Here is a 23,452-nt window from a genome sequence, read left to right as displayed (position 1 = left end):
TGCTAACTTTGACTTCAGCACTTGGCCGCATGGTGCAGCACTAGTTCGGGAACAATCAGGTCTATTAGTGTGAGCATTCTCATTTCCTCTCTGACAGCAGTTCCGCCAGTATGATCGATAACCGCGCTTTCTTCAATCTTCATAAATGACATTATATGATTATCATGATTATTATTACTTATTACATAATATAATAGGATTGTATTGTTATTTTACGTATCCATAGATATAACACAAGCTTAAAAATAAAAATAACATTAAATCTGTAAGTTACAATTTATTAAATATGATATACATTTACGTATATTACTTACTATAAACATTTTGACACATTTTCCTTCACAATTTCCCCTAAGTTATAATTAAATTATTGCAATGTATGGTGGCCATAATATTATTTCATAAATACACATATTTACACGTGACCACTACTATTGCTGGGACAAAGATGTGGTTTTTACACCAATAATAAAGTAATGAGATTGTTATTTTATTTAATGGTGAAATTAATCGTCAGTCTTTTACTTTATATTCAATGAAAAACCACATATATAGTACATTAGGAAAAATATGATCTAATGGTATAATGTCACCTTGATTCCGCAAATATTGTTGTCCTAACAATGTTTTTACATAAAAGAAATACAATGTGACTTTGAAAAATTCGAATCTATCAAAAATTGATGGTTTACAAATGCGTAAAGTAACACAATTCTATATTGTACTATACACAAATGTACAGAATATTCTTGGTCACCTTCCTGAACATAACAATGTTTCTTTGCACCTGTTGAAACTACCCCATTGAACTTCTCAGTGGCTAGATTTACTACAACAACATAGTTGTTGGATTTTCCATGAAGTTCTTAAAAGCTGTTAACCACTGTGCGCCTACTGCACCGTCTACGGTACGGTGATCACAACTGGCAGTGACAGACATAAATTGGGTGGTTGTAAATCTAAAAAAAATAAGTCACTAAAGAATAAAATGTAAAATATTATGTAAAAAAAGAGCTGGAGAAAAACACTTACCCTTTTTCATTTTTGGCGGGTATTAACCTGGTTTCAGTTGTGCCTACAGCTAAAATGATTGACTGAGGAGGGTTTATGATGGCAGAAAAATTTTTAATACCAAACATTCCTAAATTTGACAAAGTGATAGTTCCTCCTTGGAACTCTTGCGGCTGCAATTTTCCTTCTCTCGCTTTTGTAGCTAATTCTTTTACATCCTTACTAATCTGAACTATACCCTTTGTGTCTGCACCAAAAACTATTGGTGTAATTAGGCCACTTTCTGTACTGACTGCTACATTTACGTCAACATTATTGTATCTAATAAAAAAAAAAAAAAAAAAAGGGGGAAAGAAAGAGGAAATTTAATCCATATGATTATAATTCCTGCTACTAATAGCAATTATTTATTACAACATATTACTTACTGTCTAATAACTTCTCCCAACCATGCACTATTACCTTCAGGTACTTTTTTACAAGCCATAGCCATTCCCTTGATAATAATATCATTTACACTAAGCTTTATTTTTTCTTTTTCTAACATCTTGTTAAATTGTTCTCGCATTTCGAGTGCGGCGTCCATTTTTACATCTATTGATAAATAATAATGTGGAATTGTTTGTTTGCTTTCCAGTAAACGCTTTGCAATTATTGCGCGGATACTGGATACTGGAACATCCATCCCTTCTGTTGTAGCTGTTGTTGTTGCTACTGTAGGATGAGCAGCCATAGCTGGTGCACCTACTAAATCTTTGGATGTTATGGATCCATATAGTCCTGAACCTCTTAAACCCTTTAAGAAAGTAATAGAATTATTTAAAATTTTTTAATTTTATATGACCTAAAATTTACCTCCAAAGCAAGGCCTTTTTCAGCTGCAAGTCTTTTAGCCAATGGGCTAATATATATTCTCTCTCCTGATGCAGTAGGCAGTGGTTTTGGGGCGGAAGGTGCTGCAGGTGCTGGTGGCGTTACAGGGGATGGTGGGGGAGTAGATGGTGGAGAAGTAGATGGCGTAGGAACACTTGATGTAAGGGTAGCTGATGCAGTAGTTGCTGGAGTATCGTCTTTAAAATCTTTGAAGGCAGCTACAGAACTTTCATCAGGGACAATTATACAAACTAATTTGCCTATAGCGACATTTTTTGTTCCCGCAGCTACTATAATTTTTGCCAGATAGCCTTCTTCTGGTGTTTCAAAACCCATCGTAGCTTTATCAGTTTCAATTTCAGCAAGTAGATCACCTTCATTCAACTTGTCACCTAAAATGATGATACAACACCAACAATTGTTAATGAGTTTATTATACACATGAATTATTTACATTACCTTCCTTTTTGTGCCAATTGACAATTGTGCCTGTTTCCATAGTAGGTGATAACGCAGGAAGCTGCACTTTGACATGATCTGGATAATCTGCATAATACCTTAACTGTTGTTTCCACGGAGTTACCGTAAAACGTAAGGTGTTATGAATTTGAATCCTAAGTATCAAATAAAAATGAATAAATTATTCTAAAAGAATGTGTAAAATTTTCCTTGAAATGTAAAAATACAAATCTATGCTATTAAGTATCCTGAATGAATAAGAGACTAATGCAAATCAAATATAATAAAATTGTCCTAAAATAGAGAAAAGCAAAAGAGGATTATGAAATCATTTGCATTTATGGCTTTGATTATCCTCATCAATAACAGGTGGAAATAATGCCATACTTGAAAACTTTTAAGTAGAATTGGAAGATAGAATGACTTTAAAATAACCTTAATCATAACCAATGAGGTAAATTTTAATCAGAGGACGACAAAACTTAGAACAATAAGTTAAGATGGTAATAACGGAAAATGAAATACCTTTGTACATATTTTCTGTGAAGACATCGTATGATCACAGATCTTACGGTATTCGTCCGCACAGAACTTCGTAGTATTGCGTTTGCCAATTCATTACGTAGGCCCGTTGTCGTTCGTATCATATCTCGGATGATTCGTGGATCTTTTACTACCGGTTTTAGTAGAAAGTGGCAAGAAATTCGACGTTACTGATCTCTTATTTGAACACTCGGACAATGAACGTGTTCCGAGCGTGTCAATGATGTAGGGGTTATCGTTAAGCACAACCAGAGACAGACGATGCAAATACCAAATTAGAGGTCGTTTGCAAGGTCACGTGGCTACAGATTTAAAGGTAGTTTTCACAAGCAGAAGATCATTTTTCGCAAATTATAGAATATGGAAAAAAAGTAAGAATAAAATAAGACGCAAGACATACCGTTTCCTTGTTGGAAACAAAATGAAAATTTATGTCAAGGTTTTCTGGCTTATAACCAACCGTGTTATTAACAAAATAGGACGGGTGTTCTGATTCGTTAACTAGTATAGTCTGATTTGTGTTTATTTCAGCGCTACGACATTGGTGGCGATTAGAAGAACTTGACGTTTTTGTACTTCTATTTTTCTTTCATACTTCTTTTCATTCATTTCAATTATAATAATAATTTGTGTAAAAAGAAAACGTACAAAGAATTGGAAATTAAACTGCAAAGAGATTGTTTTCTGAAATGAAGAGACGAGGTGTCAGCAAAATGGCGAAGATAAATGAATTTGATATCGTAGATCAAAATGCACAATCGAAAGTCGGAAAATTTACATTTTGGAATGGAGATGTTTACGACGGAGAATATAAAATAAATTATGATCGATTACTTTTGCTTAAGCAAGGTAACATTTTGTGAGATATTGCCCACTTTTGAAACTCTGTCAATTGAATTGCTTGTGTAGGAAGAGGCACATATACTACTGATAATTTTGATACCTATCACGGAGAATGGGACGATGATACGTTTTCTAATGCCGATATTCATATTAAGTAATAAAGTCTATTTCATGATCTATAATTAAATAAAATCACATACAATTTACTTAAGGTATAATAACGACGCTCAGTATCGAGGTAGAATAGATCCGAACGGAACGATGGTCGGTTTAGGAACATACATATTTCCCGATGGGTCCTCGATCGAAGCTATATGGCACAATAATATACCATCTACAAATATTATTTACAGAGAACCTCTTGGATTTGCGTGGATAGTCGAAGATATATCAGTAGATGTAAAAAGTATTTTTTTTAAATCAAACATATCTATAAATTGAAGACTATAGGCCGAAAACATGATAAGTGATTTAAAAATTAGTTTCATCAAAAATATCGATCGGCATAATATTAGATATATCTTTGATTGTTTAAAAAATTTCATAGATTTATCTACTTAGCTTTTACGAAGCTTATATTTTTGTGCCTAAAGACTTATTCCTTTCTTTTCTAACTACCTTACAATGATTTACCTGTAAGTATATGACGTCAAAAAATTGACAAAAATGCATTTTTCATCTTTTCCATGTAGCTGTCCGATTCTCTATCATAAAAGATTGAAAAAAATGTCGAATTCGAAAATTATTATAAAAGATTCGGATTTGGATTAAAAAATTTCATATGTTGCAGTCCATCACGTTTTCCGCCGGAAACCATTTCTGGAACGATATATTGTCTGATGATAGTACCATGTGTTCTTCCAAATCTTTCGATCAAAGTGAATTGAATTAACCTGCTTAATCGAAGAAATTTGATTTCTCAGTTCTCTTTGTACATCGAAGGAACTGAGTATCGGCTTATAGGCGATTTAAACAGAGGATTTTGGTTTAAACTAAACACAGTTTTCTGTTGCTCCTTCATAAACTTTTCATACTCCCTCCTGTCTTTCATGGATGCCCAACACCTGTGCACCCGATGTATAATCAATATTTGTTTCTAATAAATTGTAATTCAATTAATCTTGGTTGAATATGGTTCTTACTTCCAAATTAGTAGAGAAGCGAGTCCGAGGCATACTGTTCCGATGATGATTACAGATGGGATGACTGCTCCGTGTACCAGAGTGTGACATTGCTAAATGTATCGATGTAGATTTAGAAAAATAGGTATAACAATAATGAGTAACGTGGGTTTTATGCATTTATGGGGAATTTGAAAGTGCAAAACTACACGGAATACACATAATATGCAGAAATATTGGATCACCCCATAAGTAATGCGGTATGATCACAGGTTTATAAAATTTGAATAGAAAACTTAATTGAACAGGATAAAGAATTATACAATATACGGGAAAATTCAACACTTATTAAATGCTAACAGGTCACTTTTTATTTTCATCTAGTATAAAAGAATCCACGACTGTTTTACTTATGGGATGACTTAACATATGTATACGTGCAAAATATCCTAAATATAATACTCTCTATATTTAATAGGTAAAACGATTTCATACTTAAAATAATTATGTTCACAAAAATATAAATTTGCAAAGAGTACCCGCAGTAATATTTACGAATATGGATATATACCTTGTTACCAATTTTTAAGGTGACAACATTATTTTTCTGAAATTCGTATACATAATGAATGAAACAGGTCGTTCTCTCCATTACTGTTTTCACGAAACAGTGGTGTCCGTTTCCTAAAATAAATATTATGTTGGCTCGTTGACGTCATCATATTATTTACTTACGCTCTTTCAATTTACCTATGTCAACGGATTCCACTCTTTCAATGTTGTAAGTGATAATATTCGTTTGACAAAATTCGTTTGCCTTTTTCGGATCCTCGACAGTGGCGTTAACGCAACGATCATAAAGAACGCACAGGCCACTGCCACCAGTGCTTATCGTTGATTCGCAATAAGTACCTCGATAATAGAAGCCGTCTGCTGCGGTAACGTTGCATCTGAACAACATTCGACATGTTTACAAAGAATGCAATAATTTAATACGAATTTGTAATATTGCAACGGAACAAGATCTTTTCGCAAATAAAAAATACGAACCGACATTCTCCACAGTCGCAGTATCCGTGACCAGCGCAAATTTCTTGACTTCCTGGTGCGATACAGAGTTCATTGGTTGATGGACACTGACAAGCGTTCCCTTCCCATCCTTCTATACATTGGCAAACACCACAATTGCAAGTACCCTTATTCGAGCATTCAATTCCATCCATCTATAAAAAGAAGATTAATTCCATCTTTAATCCTTTCAATGAAACGACAGGATTAGTTTTGGCCAAACAGAGTATGTTAGATATGATGTTAGATCTATCCCTGTAAGTGCATTTGACGATCAATTGGAAATAGTATATCTGTTAAACAGTATTTTGCAAAAGTATATAAAGAATAGTTCTCTTTAAATTTCATTAAATATATAATATAGAAAATACGATATAATAATAGAATAAATCGTCTGTTGAAAGTGCTACAAATTTTCCGAACAAACTGTATAATTCGAGTATAGTATAATATGTAAATAATATGTAATATGTAAGTAATCCAGAATCACCTTGTCACACGCAGAGCATTCACAAAATTCTCCTTTGTATCCATCATCGCAGAAACACTTTCCGCAAACACAGTCACCTCTCTCGGAACAAATTTTCGTTGAGTTGTCTCGGATACACTGCTGTACGTTATTTGACAGTGAACTTTCATCACAATCACATGTTTCACCTGCGAGTTTTATCAGTATTAAACAATTCCATTGCGAAGGAGAAATCAAAGCTTCTTACCGGACCAACCAGAGTCGCATTTGCATAAACCGCATTCATACGTTCCGTGCTGACAATAAGAACTTTCGGTATCTTTGCAATTACAACCACACAGAAGCTCAACATCGATTATTATATTTGACAGTTGAGAAGCCAGTTCATCCTCGATCACAACCCTTTGTCTCTGACAAAAATATAAAGTTATGTTCTCATATAAACCGTTATGTTCTCATTATGCCGTGGGACTGAATTCGCGAAGTAAATAAAGTCAAGGATGCGTGTCTGTGTCTCAAAATAAGAATATGGTTGAAAAATCAAAAATAAAAAAATTGCACTGAAAGCTTCATTTTCAATCCATAAACAACATGCGTATAGATGATGTAAGTTTTATACGAGTTAATATTTATAGTTTACACGTACCCATAGGTCTTTATCCCTTGGACATTCTTTGTAAGACAGTACAACCTTGAAATCGTACATCTGTCCCTCCTTTATGTCATCGCATTCCAAAGTGTTCCACTCCGAAACGTTTCCCTCGCCGCAGTTGGAAAAATACTCCATTATCAGCGGACTCGAAGAATTGTCGCGTAAGATCAATTTCGAGGTAATCCGATGATAAGCATTCTCAATGATATCCAGAATGTTCGAGCTGTCGCTGGTCAAAGTCGCGACCGTTGCTTTTTCTCTCAGCAACTTGACGATCTCTTCGTATTCATTACGACGCTCTTCCGTCACGGCGAATATTACATTGATCTTATATTCCTGCAATAGTCTTGACAATTCTGCCAGCGAGGAATAGTCGAATTGTGCGGCTAGAGAGTATTGTCCACGTTCGTCAAGATGACATTTGAAGTCCTGGCGCTTTACAGCACCACCTAACTGATTACGATACGAAGATACCCGTATGAGATATCTTAAAATTTCGATAATAACATAGAAGAGGGATAATAACATCACCGATCTCATTAACTCTGATATGCATATGTTATCATAGTGAAATTACTTAGAATATTGACCTTAACGATACTTGGTTAATCACGAATTGATTTTATACGTATCGAGGTGAATCAAGACAGTGAGACGTGCTCTTTTCTATGTATGTAACTACTGAAATCTCGGTTTATTAAATGATAACTTTTTCTTACCTTTCCATCGCCAGCGGTATGTAAGTGTCCATCGGTGGCCACTAAAATAATTTTTCGTGCCTGACGTGCCCAATTAATTTCATTGGTACAAACTATCGCCTGCACGAGTCCATCCAACGCTCCTTCCAAGTTGTCAACATTTCCAGTAACCTGGCTATTATTTACCTGAAATTCAATCCATTTAATCCGTTCTGACTTTAACTTTCTTTCAGATAATCTCGTACTTCTGTAATGAATCGCTGAATGTCACCAGTTAACTTTAGGTGATGCCAATAAGAATAAATAGGAGAGCATTCAGTGTGCTCGCTCTTGCAAGGATTCTCCTCATGCCCTGGGAAGATATATGGCATCACAGGTTTGTCAGCGTAGCTACCGAAGCCTAGACGAAAGTTATTGGTGATGCTGCCAAACGTTTGACTCATATTCCATCCTAATCTGATCAAAGTTTCCTTGTCGTCCCTCATCGACCATGTTAAGTCCATTAGATAATACAAGTCTAGTGGATAATTTCTGAATCATTTTAAATCGTTAGATTTAATGAATTTTTCATTGATACATTATCAACACCTATCAACATCTTCGTAACAAAAATAATTTTATACTGAGTAAATTGAAGTTACGTTTTGCAAGTTCAGGCTTGTTCACCTTGTTCGTGTTATTTCGGAAATGGGTTATCTGTTAAACGAACGTACTTGGCCAGCCGATAACGAATGGGAATTGTTATCTCGGAATGAGGTGGAATCATCACTTTTATTCGTTGCGGCCGCAATTGTATCGGTATTCGTTCCGGTTCCATATCCTGAAAATTCGAATCCTTGATAAACTTTATCGTCCCTGGAGAACTCGTACGAATTTCCTGTGGTAGGCAACCGAATTGTTTCAATTTTTCCGGTGAGTTGCATCGCGGCCTTCCAATTGTTGAATTCGAATAAGACTGAAAGTATATGTAAAAAAGAGAGAGAGAGAGAATTTAAAGCGTACAACTGAAATTTCGTGTCTGAATGAAATAACTTCACTGATCCAATCGAAGAAGTATCTTGGGACATTTACCGAATCACTACACCAAGCACAAGAAGGGCCGGCTTGCAGGCAATTTTCACAAGTCTTCGCTGAAATGCACAATCTTAAAATTTTTCCTTCTAGAGTATTACATTCCCTCCATACGCAGCACAAGAAAATTACGAACAACAACTTGCAGATTCTCATCTTTATGACCGACGACAGAATACGAAATTGAAGTTAACATCTAGCAAAAATTCACGGTCTTTATCTGCGTCTTTCTGCGAAGAAATTGTCGGTTCATATTCACTAGAATATACTTCTATCTCTTTCGTTATTTTCGCGATGATGGAAGCGATATGTTGGAGGTAACTCACGTAATCGGCACAACTAGAGTCTCGATGTAACTTATTTGCACTGTGATAACAAAATACGGCGTCAGCGAACAGAAGAAAGAAGGCGGAATTACGTCGATCAGATAGCGTTTCGTAGTAATAGTAGCTTCATTTTATCTTGCAGATAAATCTGTGCCGATTTTTCGCGATCAACGACGGGTACCGTAAGATCAACCAATATTGATTTATTGATCCCGTGGTTTTTCCTTTTGATGTAATTTATTATAGCACTCGTAATGAACTACTGCCGAAGGATGAATATCTTTGTGACGCAAACATGTATGACTGGATGTAGGATAAGGTTGACATCGAGAGTGTTACTATTTCGCTGTAGACACATACAGCTCTAGTTGTAAGCTAACGTAATCTAGTGTGTCATTACATGTGTTTGATAGACGATATCGATGCTCCTATTTGCAAGCTGCACCCAACGATTAGGAGAAAATATTTGACAAAATTGAGTAGCTGCAATCCATTTTGTTCAATGACCTACTAATGTAGGAATTATAATTAATTCCTAAAGAATAGCTAAACTTGTTCCTCGTTTCATCCGAAAAGAAAGCCGTTCATTCCGCAGCGAATCGAAATTCCGCCACAAGCAGCTTATATAACGTCTACGTTATTTTTTTTATTTTAATTTATTCGCATTCATTGGTTATTTTTTCAAGGTGTCGAAATCACTGTAAAAGAAGCAAGAAGAAGTTTCGATGTCGACATCAATTTTAAATGAATTTACTTCTGTTTCACTGTTTGTACGCGTTTACTATTCGTAGCAAATAGTACGTGGAAACTGTGTATGGAAAAATTAGTATATCTGAATTATGATACGATAAGCGTGCTGCTGCGGGTATATTATTATCCTTAGAACCGAGGTCAGAGGAAGAATTGTGAATAATTTATTAATAATAATGAAATAAATAAAATAATGAAAATTTATTTATCATTGTATTTTTCTTCATCAATATTACGTCGATCAGATAGCGTTTCGTAGTAATAATAGGGCATAAACATAAAACGTGTAATTATTCTGTATCTTTAGAAAATATTTCCAGGTATTGAGATAAATATATCGAGTACAAAAATGTGTGTCGTGTAAGTTGCACGATTGCAATGCGATGTTGCTGCAATGACACGGTTACTGAAAGCAATAAAAAACCACCATCATGTATACCGTTCCACTCATGAAACCATTGCGTTATCAATTATTGATATTGATAATAATAAATTGGTTTTCCAAATGGTACATTTGACTTTTTTCAATTCATTATAACTTTTGTCAAGAACTGAATTCTAAGAGTAATATCCAGCAGTGAATTGTATGTTTGCGAAGGTCGTGAAACTTTAGTGAAAGTCGGTCATTTTGCATTTTATATTCTTTCATGCCTCTTTGCATCTATTTGGGTACAAGGATTTTTGAGTAATTGGGTTGCTAAATTAAAAACGAACGAATTATCCAATTTGTAGAATTGTTTAAACATTTGATATTCATAAATAACGCTGAAGAGTGGAAAATGTGATTTTATTATAATGTTCGTTTATAAAACAATCATTTGTATATCAGGGCGGACATATGGCACTCTGTTTTTAAAACGATAGCGTTCATACGATACATTAGTTGCGTTGGTTCGATAAGTTTTATCTCGAAAATCGGTAGTTTAAATAGGCCAATGCGTAAGTACAATTGATACAATTTTTCCAACTTTATTTTTTCTATTTGTCATCTGTAAACTGTTTCGTAATAACAGTGGACAGATTTATTACACGCGATTGATAAATATACTTGTTTGTTCTTTTAGCCGAATTATCAATAAAAAATCTCAGGCTATTACAAATGTTCATTATACCGTACAAAGTAAATTATAAAAATTATACCTGTGTCGTATCTATCAATTTTTCTTATCTAACATTTATTAGCATTAAAATTGTAAACTTGTAATATTAGATTTATAACCTTATTATCGTACTATGAAATTTTATTATTGTACGAAACACTAAAGCGATCCTTAACAACATATATATATATATATAAATATAAATATATATATATATATATATATATATGTATGTATGTATGTATGTATATATATGAAACTCTGTTGATATTGTGCAGTATTTTCCGAAAAACACAATACACTTACAATTATAAATAGAGAAATTCATGAAAGTCTCGGTGTATCTCTTAAAAATCTTCACTTCAATTCACTTCGTTATTCTACAAGACTTGAAGCCGTGTCTTTGGGAAATGGTAATTCTACAACTTTCTCGTTTCGCGAAACTTATTTTAATTTTGCGAAAGAACGACTCGCCTTGGAAACAAGCTATTTTGATTGTACATTAAAACTTGTACAAAATGGGTTTTTCACCGTTGCAATAACATGGTTATTATCTTATATTTATTACAAATGTTCCATGACTTCCACATACGCGTCATTTGTTCTTTCGATATGAAACTTTTTCAGATGATCAAATAATTATGGTTTCCTTTCGGAACTGGAAATACGTCTGGTCAATTGTTGATGAATAACTGTGGTGTCCGGATCTTTGGGCAACATAGTAGGAATAATTTCTTCTTCTTTCTTGGCAGGAGGAGATGATGAGTCTGATGGGTGAATCTTATTTAAAAGTAAACCTCGTACCAGCATGCCCGCACATTCCCACGGAAATGCCCTAAAAATCGCAATATAAATTAGTCTATTAGACGAAAAGTCTATTAGACGTCAAAGTGACGAAAAAGATATTTTTACTTTTTTTATTTTCTTATTTTTTATCATTTATCTTTTTCTCTTAGCTTTCTCTCATGAAACTTTTTAGCTTCATATTTCTATTGAATTATTTACCATTTCAGAATGAGCAAAATGCAAAGATAACCAGGTACTATAGCAACTTTTTCGTTGCATCGTATAGCGGAGATGATTCGATCCGCCACGTCGTTCGGAGTGAGCCTCGGCAAATATCTAAAAAATGCGGGGACAGATATACGAAATTAAATGTTTTACTAGTACATTTTTATTTATGTATGTGGATACAGGAAAAAAAGATTATACCTTGTTGAAACGTTATCAAACATGCCGGTGCTTCGAATGAAAAATGGGCATACCACTGTGCTATTAATGTTATATCCTTCAGCCTATAAACAAAGAAAGAAAATAATGGCATATTTGTTAAAATTAATTGAAAGAAAGCAATGCCATTGATGTAAAAAAGGTAATAAACTTACAACTAGCTCCATATGAAGAGCTTCGTCGAATCCAATCGCCGCGAATTTTGAGGTGCAATAACTCACCAAATGTGACACTCCTATATGTCCAGCCATACTTGCAATGCTCACAATATGACCTCTGTTATCTTCTATCATCGAAGGCAAGAACGCCTTTGTTGTCTTGAGAAAGAGAAGAAAAAAATTATTATCATCTCTAATTGCCTTAAATTTATATCTATGCATTCATATGTCTGTTAATATTAAATTGATTTATTACGAAACATTAAAATATCCTAACGCTAAATTGTACGATTGTCTCATTATCTTTAACAGTATGGGTCCCTCTATTTTCTTAGAAGAATAAAAAAGTTTATCTCAATGATAATAAAGTATACGAGTGCCAAATATATTCAGTTACATTTACAGAAACATGCAATGTTTGCTTGTAATTTTACATGCTGCTGACACAAGCAAATATAATTGTAAGACAAACTGTAATTTGTAAATACACTCTGACTACTTTACAGAATGAGCAAAGAGATAGAGAATCCAGCTAATCGAATTGCGAACGTTGGGAGCGGCAGCTTGGAGAACAATAATTGACGGTACTTCTCGGGGATATGGCCGTGACATCGGATATAACAAGAGACTCATTGGCTTGTGCTCTTTACAATGCTGTTAACCTACTTCCTTAGTCGTTAATCTATTTTTCTTCCGTTGTTCTTCCTCTGTTCATCACTTTCGAAAGTAGAACGGTCGGCGCGTAATCCGCGCATAACAAAATTGGGGTATCGAGGCAAGGTTCTTGAGAATCACGTATACGCGGAGTTTATATGTAATTCCTCGTGTCTTATAGAAGGAAGCATTTCGTTATGCCAATGAATCGACGAAATTGTGAAATGTGTGGTAATTCGAAGCGCAAGTACGCGTCGAAATTTTGCAGTCGAGGCTGAAGATGTGATTACATCCGAGGTTTGAAGAAAAGGACTTCGAGATGTCTCGAACAACGCGGTTGACAAACCTTGTCCCTCTGTTATCCTTTCTTTTTTGTCTTATTATTATCAAGCGAACATCAAGATGGATATCCCCATTGGAACGAGCTGATGACGAAACGCGGCTCATAAAATCGGTATTCTTCGACCGGCCGCGCTATAATTTTCTCCGTGCTCCGAATCGGCTAGCTCTTCTATCGGCCGAACGTTCGTGTAAGTCGATGATGTCTCGACATGGATGGTGTCCCCCTGAACTTTCACTCTGTACCTTGTTACGTCGGCCAATCTCCGGTGATTCGCGAAATCACCGATATTTATTTTGCTGGAAAGAAAGAGCTATTCTTAAGACAGTCTATGACGGACAATGTCGTCATAACTTTGTCGAAGAAAATGTTTAGGATTCGAAGACATCATCTTCGACGATTATGGTCGAATAGTCGAATGGAACAAGAATGTGATAAACATAATTGCTTTTTCGACAGTGTGCTCGAGAATTACGTCAATGGGAGTTCGCATTGGAGAACTCGATGCTGTCTACGCATTTGGCAAGCATACTCCTCGTGTGTCGCAACTCTGAGACACGAGTATACTGGAACTGCACGGCCGACTGGCTGCATCTATCCGACCGGTTTTCTCACCTGACCCACGGCAATACTTCTAAACGGAGGGAATATCGGGCCTAGGAATGCCTCTCACTCGGGCTTTACGCTGCGAAAGGGAGAATTGTCTTTGAGTTTAAACCGATGGATCTGTTACGAAATCCGATCATACAAAAGCCACATACGAGAAGAGTGAGAAAATTTTGTGAAGTGCCACGTTCGTTTTCAGAGTCGGATCTTCCATAGAAATTAATACAACACGTGCATAGCCTATCAATAAATTAAAAATACCGGTTCCACGTGTATTGCTTTAATTGCTTGGTTAATCATAAATTCGTAGGATAAGCTTCTGCACAGATGAAAACCTCATTATAATTTCGTAATTTCCAACGCTTCTGTTTTATCGCGTGATAAATTACGAGAGGAGAATTGAAATCGAAGATAATAAAGTTAAGATGAAAACATACCCAAAAGTGACTCATTACGTTAACTTCCATTGTTCGAATAATAAGGTTGTCCGGCGTGTCCAAAAGTCTATAGCCATTTCCTATACCTGCATTGTTTATCAGAATGGTTACCTGTAAGGTTTACATATGTAATCAATTGTCATAATTCGATTATGGTTACGAAACAGGTTATGAAACCGAGTGATTTATGTCATAAAAATATCGCGAAAACGCAGTAATAGCAATTTCGGAATACTTTATTTCCTTTAAATAAAAATTATACAGTACAATAACCATCGCATATTAATGTTCTGGTTAAGAGGTTTTTAAAGATTTTCCAAAGTCTTGGAACGTGTTTTCAAATTGAATGACATTGCGTTAACGATCTTCAATTATTGCATCGATTAAGCAATTCTCACCTTTCCAACTTCTTTCTTGACTTGCTCTGCTTTCTTGTAAATATCCTCCCGATCGCATAGGTCGCAAACATAACCATAACAGATACCACCTGCGGATTTCACCAGTTTGACAGTCTCCTCGATACCTGAAAATACGAAAGGAATCCCGTTAATAAATTAAATGGACGACAGTAAACTTTCCATAAGGGCTGTGTTCTCAAAATCAGAAATTCAATGTTACTGATTAAGATGAAAATTGTATCAAAGAATCGTTAGAACTAGACTACAGATCTTTATGTATCTATGGGAAATTTGAAGATGATTATATGAAATAACAATAGTACAGTGGAACCTCGATTAGAATATAAGAAAATAGTTAGACAGAGTTGTTCTTTGCAAGGAGGGTCAGAAAACAAGAAGAGAAACTGAAAGAAATTGTTACATTTTTACTCGAAACTTTACATTCTCGTTTCATATTAATATTCATGAAATAGTTCAAACTAAATAATTATTTCTCATTTCTTCATTAATACAAAATTATTCGATTATCGAAAAATTCGAACAGCATTATGGTCAGTTCGAATAATAATTATGGCTCTACTGCACTTTTCAACGTTGTTTATATTAGAATATTTTCAGTAAGACTTTTTACATATTGTCCTGTGTAGTATGGTTCAACTTAAACAATGATAAAATGCGATAAAAGATATAATGTCATCTTAGTAAACAAGCGCTTACATAACTGTACACAAACTACCTGATGCGATTTACAATATCACAACATATTTTGAATGCTCCAATCTTGATGTATAAAAAGTTTTCAGAAAGCTTATAAAGTTCGACTATTTCTCTATCTCCATAACAAGTCATCAGAGCAGACGAGTAAGGTCAACATACACAAGGATACGCTTATCAAGCAGCAGTCCCTCGATTACTGTTTCTTTTCACTTGTTTCATAATATGGTATTTCATGCAAATGAAATCACTTACTACATTCTTTATCCTGGCAAAGCTTACGAAGATTCAGAAGATTTGTAATTGCCGCTATCGCGCGCTGAAATATTCGCTAACAGCGAGAAACTAGGAAATACTAGGTCGCCCGGCAGAACACCTGTTGTCATTGGTTAATATCGTGTCTGGGTCTTTCTAGATCCTTTCCAGATTTCAAGATTTAGATAATTCAACTTTATTAATAACTTGTTCGTGATATATGCCACGGTGTAAATTCACAAAATGTAAGTTTAAATAAACTGTGGTGTAAATAATGTCATTAACAGTTAACATTACGAAACTAAAGAGAAAATTCATCTACGCTATCGATCATAAATACTGGGATATCTACTCTGGAAGACTAACCTTTTACATTGTTTAATATCTTACATTTTAAACTGCATATTCGAGTTTATTCCAGAATGGCACTTTTCCATTATGCTTCTCCAGGAAAATATATAACGAATTATTTATGATAAACGTTTCAATATTTCATGAAAGGTAATAACACAATTTATTATTTAGACTAACGTAGCGAGTGAATTAGACTTGGACCACTACAATTTTCAACCAAACGATTAAATAATTAGGAAATAAATGCATTTAGAAACATTCCATTTATGATAAACATCAGCAGATAGCCTAATACTTAGCGTTGACAGTGTAATTTAACTTTCTTTTATTTCTCAATAAGTTTAAAAAATCTGGACATAGCAGTGGATTGTTTGCCTAATCGAAAGAGCAGCTTTTCGCGGGTAGAAAGTCGAAACGCGTGGAGAGGCAGTTGTTTCGCTTCTTGACTAAGTGGTACGCGTGCTCACGTAGAATATGAAAGATAATTGCAACACAAGGAATATCCTGTTTCTAGTTTATATTACATCCCATACGATTGTTCCGTTTTCTCGGCAAAGTCTACCGAATCAAAAATCCGATCGGTTCCCTAGTTATTCGCGGATAGAGATTGAAATCACGTTCGATTGAGCCACGCTCAATGTGATTACAAAACCGCGGCGGTGTCTATTGGAGAAAAGTGGGCACCGATGTAGAAATCATGAGCGGGTGAACGAATCCAAAGGAACAGCCAAGAGAACCTGTACGGGAGAATACCGTAGTGGTAGCATAAAATTTCATATTTTTTCAACAATCAACCAGTTCGCCCAGGCCTTAAGTGTCGCGTTATATTGCTCTTTCTTGTTTCCTTGCGATCTGTTTGATCAACAACTTCAAAGTACAATTCATGATTTCTCATTTTTCGACGTTTATCTTCGCGTTTAAAAGACTGCGCATGTAATGACTGCGGATGCCATTCATTGCAAATGATACTTCGGAAGTATCTACTTAAAAATATTATATTTTTAGATATCGATAAAGCTGAATCGAATCAAATGATAAATATAATCAAAAATATTTGTAAACGAATGCAGTGTTCCAACATCCAAACAAGTAGGACAATTTCTAATTAGTCATACTCAGAGTATGCAAATACGTTATTACAAGTTTCTTCTTTTCATCAAAAGATAATTTGTTGCCGCAATTTCTTCCATAACTCTGAGGTGGTATTACCAGGTACGTGCGTAAAAATCAATACTAGTTTTATGTTAAAAGCAAATAACATTTAGTCACTAATAAAACTTACTTTAAAATGCAAATAACGCCACAGTTAGAGTTACTTCTACGACTACGACTAACTATGCTACAATAGTCACGATTACTTGCACGCGCATCGCCAAATCGTCGTGCATGTAGATCTCACGACGCTCAATGCTTCACTTTTCTTGTACCCTGATCTGAGCGTGTATTTATGGCGTGGGCAGAGGTACGCCTGGCTTTCTTGCCTTTAGACGCGGTGACATCACCTTTTTACCCGAACGTGCAGAGATCGCGCATGTAATTCTTCACGTGTAGATTGTACTTGACCGCTTGACCGCTTGACCGATCTGCGTGTTTAGTCTGCGCGTACAAAAAAATTCATTTGAGTTGCTGATGGAGCAACCCCATCCAATGTATTGCATGAAAACCATGTAGTGTTGTTGGGATAAGTAACATGTTATACTGTATGATGTATTATATATTATAAGATGTATGGTAAATATTATATAATAACATGATTATTTTCCAAGTTATTCCATTTATTTATAATGCAATTTTCAAATAGAATCGAAGCAAGATTTCTCTATCGTAATTTTTATTAAATAATTCAATCGTTTGTTAATCTGTAAGTCATGTAAAAGACACTACAACCGAACTTATTTATTTCAGGTATAGTTTACCTCAGGTATTAGCTGAAGTATTCGTCACCTAGGTTTTAAGAAAAGAAGGCGAAGACACGGAGGATTATGATTCACATTGGTTCACTCAAGATCTATGAAATTTTATGGAGACAGTGAACGATGAAAATCAGCCGAAGATACGTCACATCATTGATTCGAGATCATTAACACGGCCGAATTTCAAAAGGTTGTTCCGTATTCTGTAGTCATCGTCAGAATATAATAATGTTAAGTATGATTATTGCACAAGAGAATTTTCGTTCTGTCATTTTGTATTGAATTGCTTGTATTAATTTTTAAAATCGGATGTTTAGATTTGTTATTTATCGAGATTTATATACGATATTCTTCGGATTATCCATTTATTTATAAGTTCTCATATTATGAAAATTTTTCCCTAATTTTTATATATTTTCCATTTGTAAGCTAATCCTTCTAAGATCGAATACTTGTAGTTTGTGAGTATAATTATTTTTTGATTAATTACCAATAATAGAAATACATGTCTGATGTTTACCTAAAGAAACAATAAAACACTAAAATGTGAGCCCAGTTTTACCGGAAATAAATATGTTAAATTAAAAATTATAAAGAATTATCACGCGCATATACGAATGGAAACAAGAAATTTTGTGCTATTACTTATAATTTTCATTCAATTCAACTTAACATGGCACAATTAACAAGTAATTATTAATTATAATAATAAAGGATAATTAAGAAGAATAATTGAGGCTGGGAACTAAAAACCTAATAATATAATAAGTGTCGTGATAATTCACGTGCATAAGTATTGTTTATTTTAACGCTTATCGTGTAAATAATTGTTATACATTGTCGATTAATAGTTGCTTATACCGGAAGCAAGAAAAATAGGTAATAGCGCTGTATATAGATTTTATAAGGCCAACACGATCATGAATTTAATTTCTGCAACTTTGAAATGTAGAATTTAATTTGGATGGCTTCGTGGAAAATAGAAAGTGTTTCACATCGAGAGCTCTGGAACGTATCTTATCATAATTGTAATCTCGTTTTAAACGAGATAGGAACTCGTAACTCGGATGACTCAATCCTTTTCAGTTCCCAAACTTCACATAAGTAAGTAAATCATTACATAAGCAAAAAAATGTTCTGTATTCTGAATGTTTCTAATCATGATTCCACAAATAATGTAACGAGGGTAACATCTGATTGGCGAATGTATACCAAGGTTATCTAATATACACTATATATTTTGCCCTTAATTATTGTAATTTAGATTTCACACCACAATGATTATTCTCTCAGGTTGTCCAGTTTCTTTTCCAAGTTAGGACTTATTCACAGTATCCATCGTTACAGCCAAACTTTTTAAACTTTTAACTATTTTAAGAACGAACAGATAAAAAAATTAAAAAAGAACAAAGAAATAAAAAGCATGGAGCTAATAGTAAAAAGACATAAAGTAAAAATGCAAGAGTAAGAAGGGAGTCGTGTCTATTGTGTAAAAATTCAACAATGAATAAATCATAATCATCATAATCGGAAAGACAAATGGGAAGGACAAAACCGATAGTTCTCCACGATTTTTATATTCCAACCGGGATGAAAGCAAGGACGTAACGTGACGTTTGGAAATTAAGCACCGTGTGTTCGGTTCGATTGATTCGCGTTAGAAGTCCAGGCACGCTTCGAACGACCTTGAAATTTAGATGATCATCAAGAGACGAGCGTGGTTCGTGTAATGCGCGACTATAATTATCTCGTCGACATCAAGAAGGTGGCCTTCGTATTCTAGTCAAGGCCTAAACACTTGGTGGATAGTTCGTTCGTGGATCGAACACTTTCGATTTCGATGACCCGAAACGACCACGTTTCGTTTAATTGTCATGAAAGATATATAGGTAGACACGAATATATAGATCTCTTGAAACCTTTTCGTCTATTGTTTCAAATCCGTTAAGAAATTTATGAAAAATAAGATAATAGAAAAAGTGCTTGATGAAAATTCTTGAAAAACATCGTTTTATACGAGAATAACTATACAAAACAAATGTTTGCTTCTTTCAGGCGAGGATGATTGGTGCCCTTTAGGATTATTGCATTTATGAATTTTAAAGATGCGATAAGATCGTAATTCATTGACAAATTTCAAATGCAACATACAAAAAAGCGAGACGAATCGTATATAATATCGTATTAAAGGTTATTGATGGTTGAGAATTAGATTATGAATATACGACTGCCTACGACCCTCGAAGAATATATTATCAAGAATCTACGTTATGTTAAGATTGCATAATAGACGTTGTTAAGGAAGCAGTTATGTCACGTTAAGTTAGTCTCATGCTTGCCGGTGATAGCTCGTTGAAATCTGTGTCTTAAACGGATTGGTGTAGTTAGATAGTTTTCTGTTTTATGTCACTGTCTATTTCTAGCATCGCTACGCGATCTGTCTCATCGCCAGGTATTTGTTTGAGAATTTATTTTTCCAATTTGAAATTCCAGTAATAATCCCTGTCCCCGCTGAAACTGTTCTTAATTAATTCAACCTTAAAATTCGATAGTCACAAAAACAGCTTAATTCTCTAATCAAATTTATTAATTTCGAAACGGGTACTTACCAGCCTTATTAACGTCCCAGATGACAACGATGGCGCCCAGATTAGCTAGCCTGAGAGTGACAAGCCTTCCCAAGACGCCACCACCCCCAGTCACCAAAGCAATCTCTCCAGCTATACTCTTCATCTTATACTTCTCCGGGATAAATAATCTGATGGTATTCTTGATGATGAATCCTACCGTGAGGATCAGGAAACCGATCACGTTTGCGACGTCGGCGAGAAGAGACATGATCGACACCTTTTTTTTTTTGGCCAAATGTTTCAACTGTTTGGACTTGCTTCAACGTTTTATATACACGCAACTCTTCTATGATTCGAAGACGTCGAACGATCAGGATGTCATAGCTTGTCGCAGTTCGAAGAATGTATTAATTGCCAGCAGAAAAACCGTTGCTGGAACTACGACTAAAAACTGGATAATGCCGGAGTAAACACCGTATCTAATGCTCTGGATTTGTCTGGAAAACATAATTATTACCACTATGAAATAACAAATTAAGGACTTAAGGTTGGTCGTACGAGCGAGATCAATAATATATAACGATATATTATATTTATCGAATATTGTATTTTTTTCTGTCATTATGCGATTCGTTATATTTGATGATTACCGAACATATAAAAAGGATTTTAAACGAACAAATAGTTAATAACGTAATACGAATATTCCGATGAATGTACACAATTTCGTGTTCTAATCGATCGAGGAATGAAAAATAAATGTAAAGAAATGATATTTGCAAGTTCATCGACCAGCTCCGTTAGCTACTCTAGTGGTATAGAAACTAGTTTACGCTTTCTCCAAAATTTCGTATCACTTTCTTTTTATTCTCTTAGGAAATAGGACGTCCGAAGACGAGAATAATAGCGCAAAGATTTGGGACGTTACCTGAACTTTGTTCTTTTTAACGAAATTAATACTTCGTTTCCTTGAACGTTTCAGAACAGAATATTTCCGTTCGCTTTCCTATTACGCTATACAACTTCTACCAACGCAATTCACGATTTTTCCGGTAGTTGATGTTACGACGAACCACGAATATCCAGCATCGATTCACTTTCTAATGAGACGCGAAATTCACTTTCGATTTTCAGCCATGTATTCCACTCACGGAAAGCTCGTAATTTTTCGGTTACTTTCAGCTACAAAACCATCACGAATAAAATGATTTTTTTGTGTGTACGAAATGAAACGGATGAAAACGAAGATTAAACGTTATAACTGTTACCCGAATTCGTTTCGTGGTATAGTATCTATGTACTTGTTCGAATCGATGAAAGAGAAAGAACATAACACGTATTACGTATAAACATTACAAGCATAAATCTTAAAAATCAGGAAACAGAACAAAAAGTACTTTTTAACTTGTCGAAAATAAATCTTAAATTTTTCGCGCGTAATATTAATTATGTAATACGTTATTATTTTCTCGCTATTACTCGATACATATATCACTTGATATTATTCGACATTCTTGCACGTTATTTATGACAATATTTTACGTCTACAAAATTAAACGACCATGTTCTAATTTATACAAAATTAAATGGTAATGTTCTAACTAATATAAAAAGCTACATTGATGATTTAAACCATCAGCGAATTTCTGTGTCACGTTTCGTGTGTCAGAACACAGCATCAACGAGGTACAACGAAACCATAATAATAATCGTGCACACGAAGCTTTTTATGTCGATCTAATTTCCTTCAATTATTCGATCTAGTTTACAACTGAATGATACTTCGATAGTTACATCGGGCATTCTCGATCATCGTTTTTTGAAAAATTTAATAAATTAAAAGCGAATTTCGAGCTACATCAAAAATACACAAATGGTGTTTATTATCAGATATCGCGGGAAGAAAAGAGACGAAGAAGACAAAATAACAACGACACTGACACTTTTCGAAGGATCTAGCGAAACTCGATTCGAGAAATCGGAGGGCTACTTTCAAAACTGTCCGCTTGCGAGAAGCTATCGAGTATCGTTAATACATGAATTCAATTTGCGGTCGTTGTAAGCTGTAAGTCTTCCTTATCGTTACGCCTCGATATTTATAGAGTTCTTATACCAAGAAATTCCTCGTGACTTGTGATATATCTTAACGAATAAATGAAGATAAAAATGAAAAGAGATATTCCTCGATTCAGACGATTCCTCTTGTAAAATTTATAAAATATACACGATCGATTAACAATGTGTAGATTAGATAAAAAGGATCTTACTATCGGAACGTGGATCTCTTCTGGCGTTGCGGAGCCATTCGCGTTCGCAAACGAAAACAGGCGAAACACGGGTGAAACGAGGAGGGAACGTGCCAGTAAGGTACGAAAGTACGTACCTATGCGAAAGTCGCCCACTGAACGAGAGATACTCGTCTCACCGGCACTACGGTCGTCGGTCTACTGAATAAAACGGTGGCTTCGGTACGCCTTTACCCCCTCGACGATCTCCAGCAGCAGACTGCGAGCATCAGCCGAGATACATAAGTAACAAGCATTAATATAAGCGTGGTAATTGCACGTGCATCAATCAATTATCTTTTGTGTGTTATCTTTCTTTCCTTTGGGCGTTTAGATCGGTTGTCGTTGATCTAGAACGGATTTTTTAACACAATGAATATTTCTTAATAGAATGACGATATATTATAAGTATAATTATAAATTATTATTTATTTATACAATAATTGGTATAGTGACCATTTTGTTACGTAGACCGTATGGTGAATCCCAAATAAATAGAAAAAAAGATATACATAGGTTTAAGGTAGACTTTTGCAAAATATTTCAATGTAAAA

The 23,452-nt window shown here is 34.8% G+C and overlaps 4 protein-coding genes across 9 annotated transcripts; 1 reads left to right on the top strand and 3 right to left on the bottom strand.

Moving 5' to 3' along the window:
• Positions 1–257: 257 nt before the first annotated feature.
• On the bottom strand, positions 258–3,301 carry LOC117212584 (dihydrolipoyllysine-residue acetyltransferase component of pyruvate dehydrogenase complex, mitochondrial). Of its 2 annotated transcripts, XM_033457496.1 has the most exons (7): positions 3,287–3,301; positions 2,869–3,188; positions 2,344–2,498; positions 1,867–2,276; positions 1,440–1,807; positions 1,033–1,332; positions 258–959 (listed from the first exon to the last, which is right to left on the bottom strand). In XM_033457496.1, the coding sequence occupies exons 2-7, from the start codon at positions 2,988–2,990 to the stop codon at positions 830–832; spliced, it is 1,485 nt and encodes a 494-aa protein (XP_033313387.1). In that variant the 5' UTR covers positions 2,991–3,188; positions 3,287–3,301; the 3' UTR covers positions 258–829. The 2 variants fall into 2 exon arrangements, with proteins under 2 accessions (XP_033313387.1, XP_033313386.1); XM_033457495.1 differs by having other exon boundaries at positions 2,869–3,297.
• An 83-nt stretch (positions 3,302–3,384) lies between these two features.
• LOC117212585 (phosphatidylinositol 4-phosphate 5-kinase 2-like) lies at positions 3,385–4,628 on the top strand. 2 transcript variants are annotated; one of them, XM_033457497.1, is made up of 4 exons: positions 3,385–3,735; positions 3,796–3,883; positions 3,942–4,128; positions 4,520–4,628. In XM_033457497.1, exons 1-4 carry the CDS (start codon positions 3,576–3,578, stop codon positions 4,619–4,621), a joined length of 537 nt encoding a protein of 178 aa, XP_033313388.1. In that variant the 5' UTR covers positions 3,385–3,575; the 3' UTR covers positions 4,622–4,628. The 2 variants fall into 2 exon arrangements, 1 of the variants encoding a protein (XP_033313388.1); XR_004488487.1 differs by having other exon boundaries at positions 3,398–3,735; positions 3,796–4,364; positions 4,520–4,623.
• Positions 3,874–9,458, bottom strand: LOC117212583 (integrin beta-nu-like). 4 transcript variants are annotated; one of them, XM_033457492.1, is made up of 13 exons: positions 8,809–9,458; positions 8,451–8,692; positions 7,983–8,268; positions 7,759–7,923; positions 7,034–7,492; positions 6,635–6,797; positions 6,409–6,575; positions 5,901–6,073; positions 5,601–5,800; positions 5,422–5,534; positions 4,872–4,963; positions 4,623–4,793; positions 3,874–4,548 (listed from the first exon to the last, which is right to left on the bottom strand). In XM_033457492.1, exons 1-12 carry the CDS (start codon positions 8,962–8,964, stop codon positions 4,649–4,651), a joined length of 2,361 nt encoding a protein of 786 aa, XP_033313383.1. In that variant the 5' UTR covers positions 8,965–9,458; the 3' UTR covers positions 3,874–4,548; positions 4,623–4,648. The 4 variants fall into 4 exon arrangements, with proteins under 4 accessions (XP_033313383.1, XP_033313382.1, XP_033313381.1 ...); XM_033457491.1 differs by having other exon boundaries at positions 4,627–4,793; XM_033457490.1 differs by having other exon boundaries at positions 3,874–4,793.
• A 1,959-nt stretch (positions 9,459–11,417) lies between these two features.
• LOC117212590 (estradiol 17-beta-dehydrogenase 11-like) lies at positions 11,418–23,112 on the bottom strand. Its single transcript, XM_033457505.1, has 8 exons — positions 22,997–23,112; positions 20,653–21,110; positions 14,808–14,932; positions 14,410–14,520; positions 12,370–12,531; positions 12,197–12,279; positions 11,990–12,106; positions 11,418–11,819 (listed from the first exon to the last, which is right to left on the bottom strand). The coding sequence occupies exons 2-8, from the start codon at positions 20,879–20,881 to the stop codon at positions 11,624–11,626; spliced, it is 1,023 nt and encodes a 340-aa protein (XP_033313396.1). The 5' UTR covers positions 20,882–21,110; positions 22,997–23,112; the 3' UTR covers positions 11,418–11,623.
• Positions 23,113–23,452: the final 340 nt, after the last annotated feature.

This window comes from Bombus bifarius, unplaced genomic scaffold (assembly GCF_011952205.1).
Source record: "Bombus bifarius isolate JDL3187 unplaced genomic scaffold, Bbif_JDL3187 scf7180000008325, whole genome shotgun sequence".
Lineage (NCBI taxonomy): Eukaryota > Metazoa > Arthropoda > Insecta > Hymenoptera > Apidae > Bombus > Bombus bifarius.
Note: the sequence above shows the minus strand (reverse complement) of the source record. Positions and strands in the feature narration are given on the sequence as shown.

Coding starts and splice junctions, on each gene's coding strand:
- LOC117212583 (XM_033457490.1), bottom strand. CDS start 8,964: ATGAGAATCTGCAAGTTGTTGTTCGTAATTTTCTTGTGCTGCGTATGG. Junction 8,269..8,450: donor ATTCGTTATCGGCTGGCCAA/GTACGTTCGTTT, acceptor AAAATGATTCAG/AAATTATCCACTAGACTTGT. Junction 7,924..7,982: donor TTCAGCGATTCATTACAGAA/GTACGAGATTAT, acceptor ATTGAATTTCAG/GTAAATAATAGCCAGGTTAC.
- LOC117212584 (XM_033457496.1), bottom strand. CDS start 2,990: ATGATACGAACGACAACGGGCCTACGTAATGAATTGGCAAACGCAATA. Junction 2,499..2,868: donor CACAGAAAATATGTACAAAG/GTATTTCATTTT, acceptor TTTGATACTTAG/GATTCAAATTCATAACACCT. Junction 960..1,032: donor CCCGCCAAAAATGAAAAAGG/GTAAGTGTTTTT, acceptor TATTTTTTTTAG/ATTTACAACCACCCAATTTA.
- LOC117212585 (XM_033457497.1), top strand. CDS start 3,576: ATGAAGAGACGAGGTGTCAGCAAAATGGCGAAGATAAATGAATTTGAT. Junction 3,736..3,795: donor ATTACTTTTGCTTAAGCAAG/GTAACATTTTGT, acceptor TTGCTTGTGTAG/GAAGAGGCACATATACTACT. Junction 3,884..3,941: donor AATGCCGATATTCATATTAA/GTAATAAAGTCT, acceptor AATTTACTTAAG/GTATAATAACGACGCTCAGT.
- LOC117212590 (XM_033457505.1), bottom strand. CDS start 20,881: ATGTCTCTTCTCGCCGACGTCGCAAACGTGATCGGTTTCCTGATCCTC. Junction 12,532..14,409: donor ACGTAATGAGTCACTTTTGG/GTATGTTTTCAT, acceptor CTCTTTCTCAAG/ACAACAAAGGCGTTCTTGCC. Junction 12,280..12,369: donor CTCTTCATATGGAGCTAGTT/GTAAGTTTATTA, acceptor CTTTGTTTATAG/GCTGAAGGATATAACATTAA.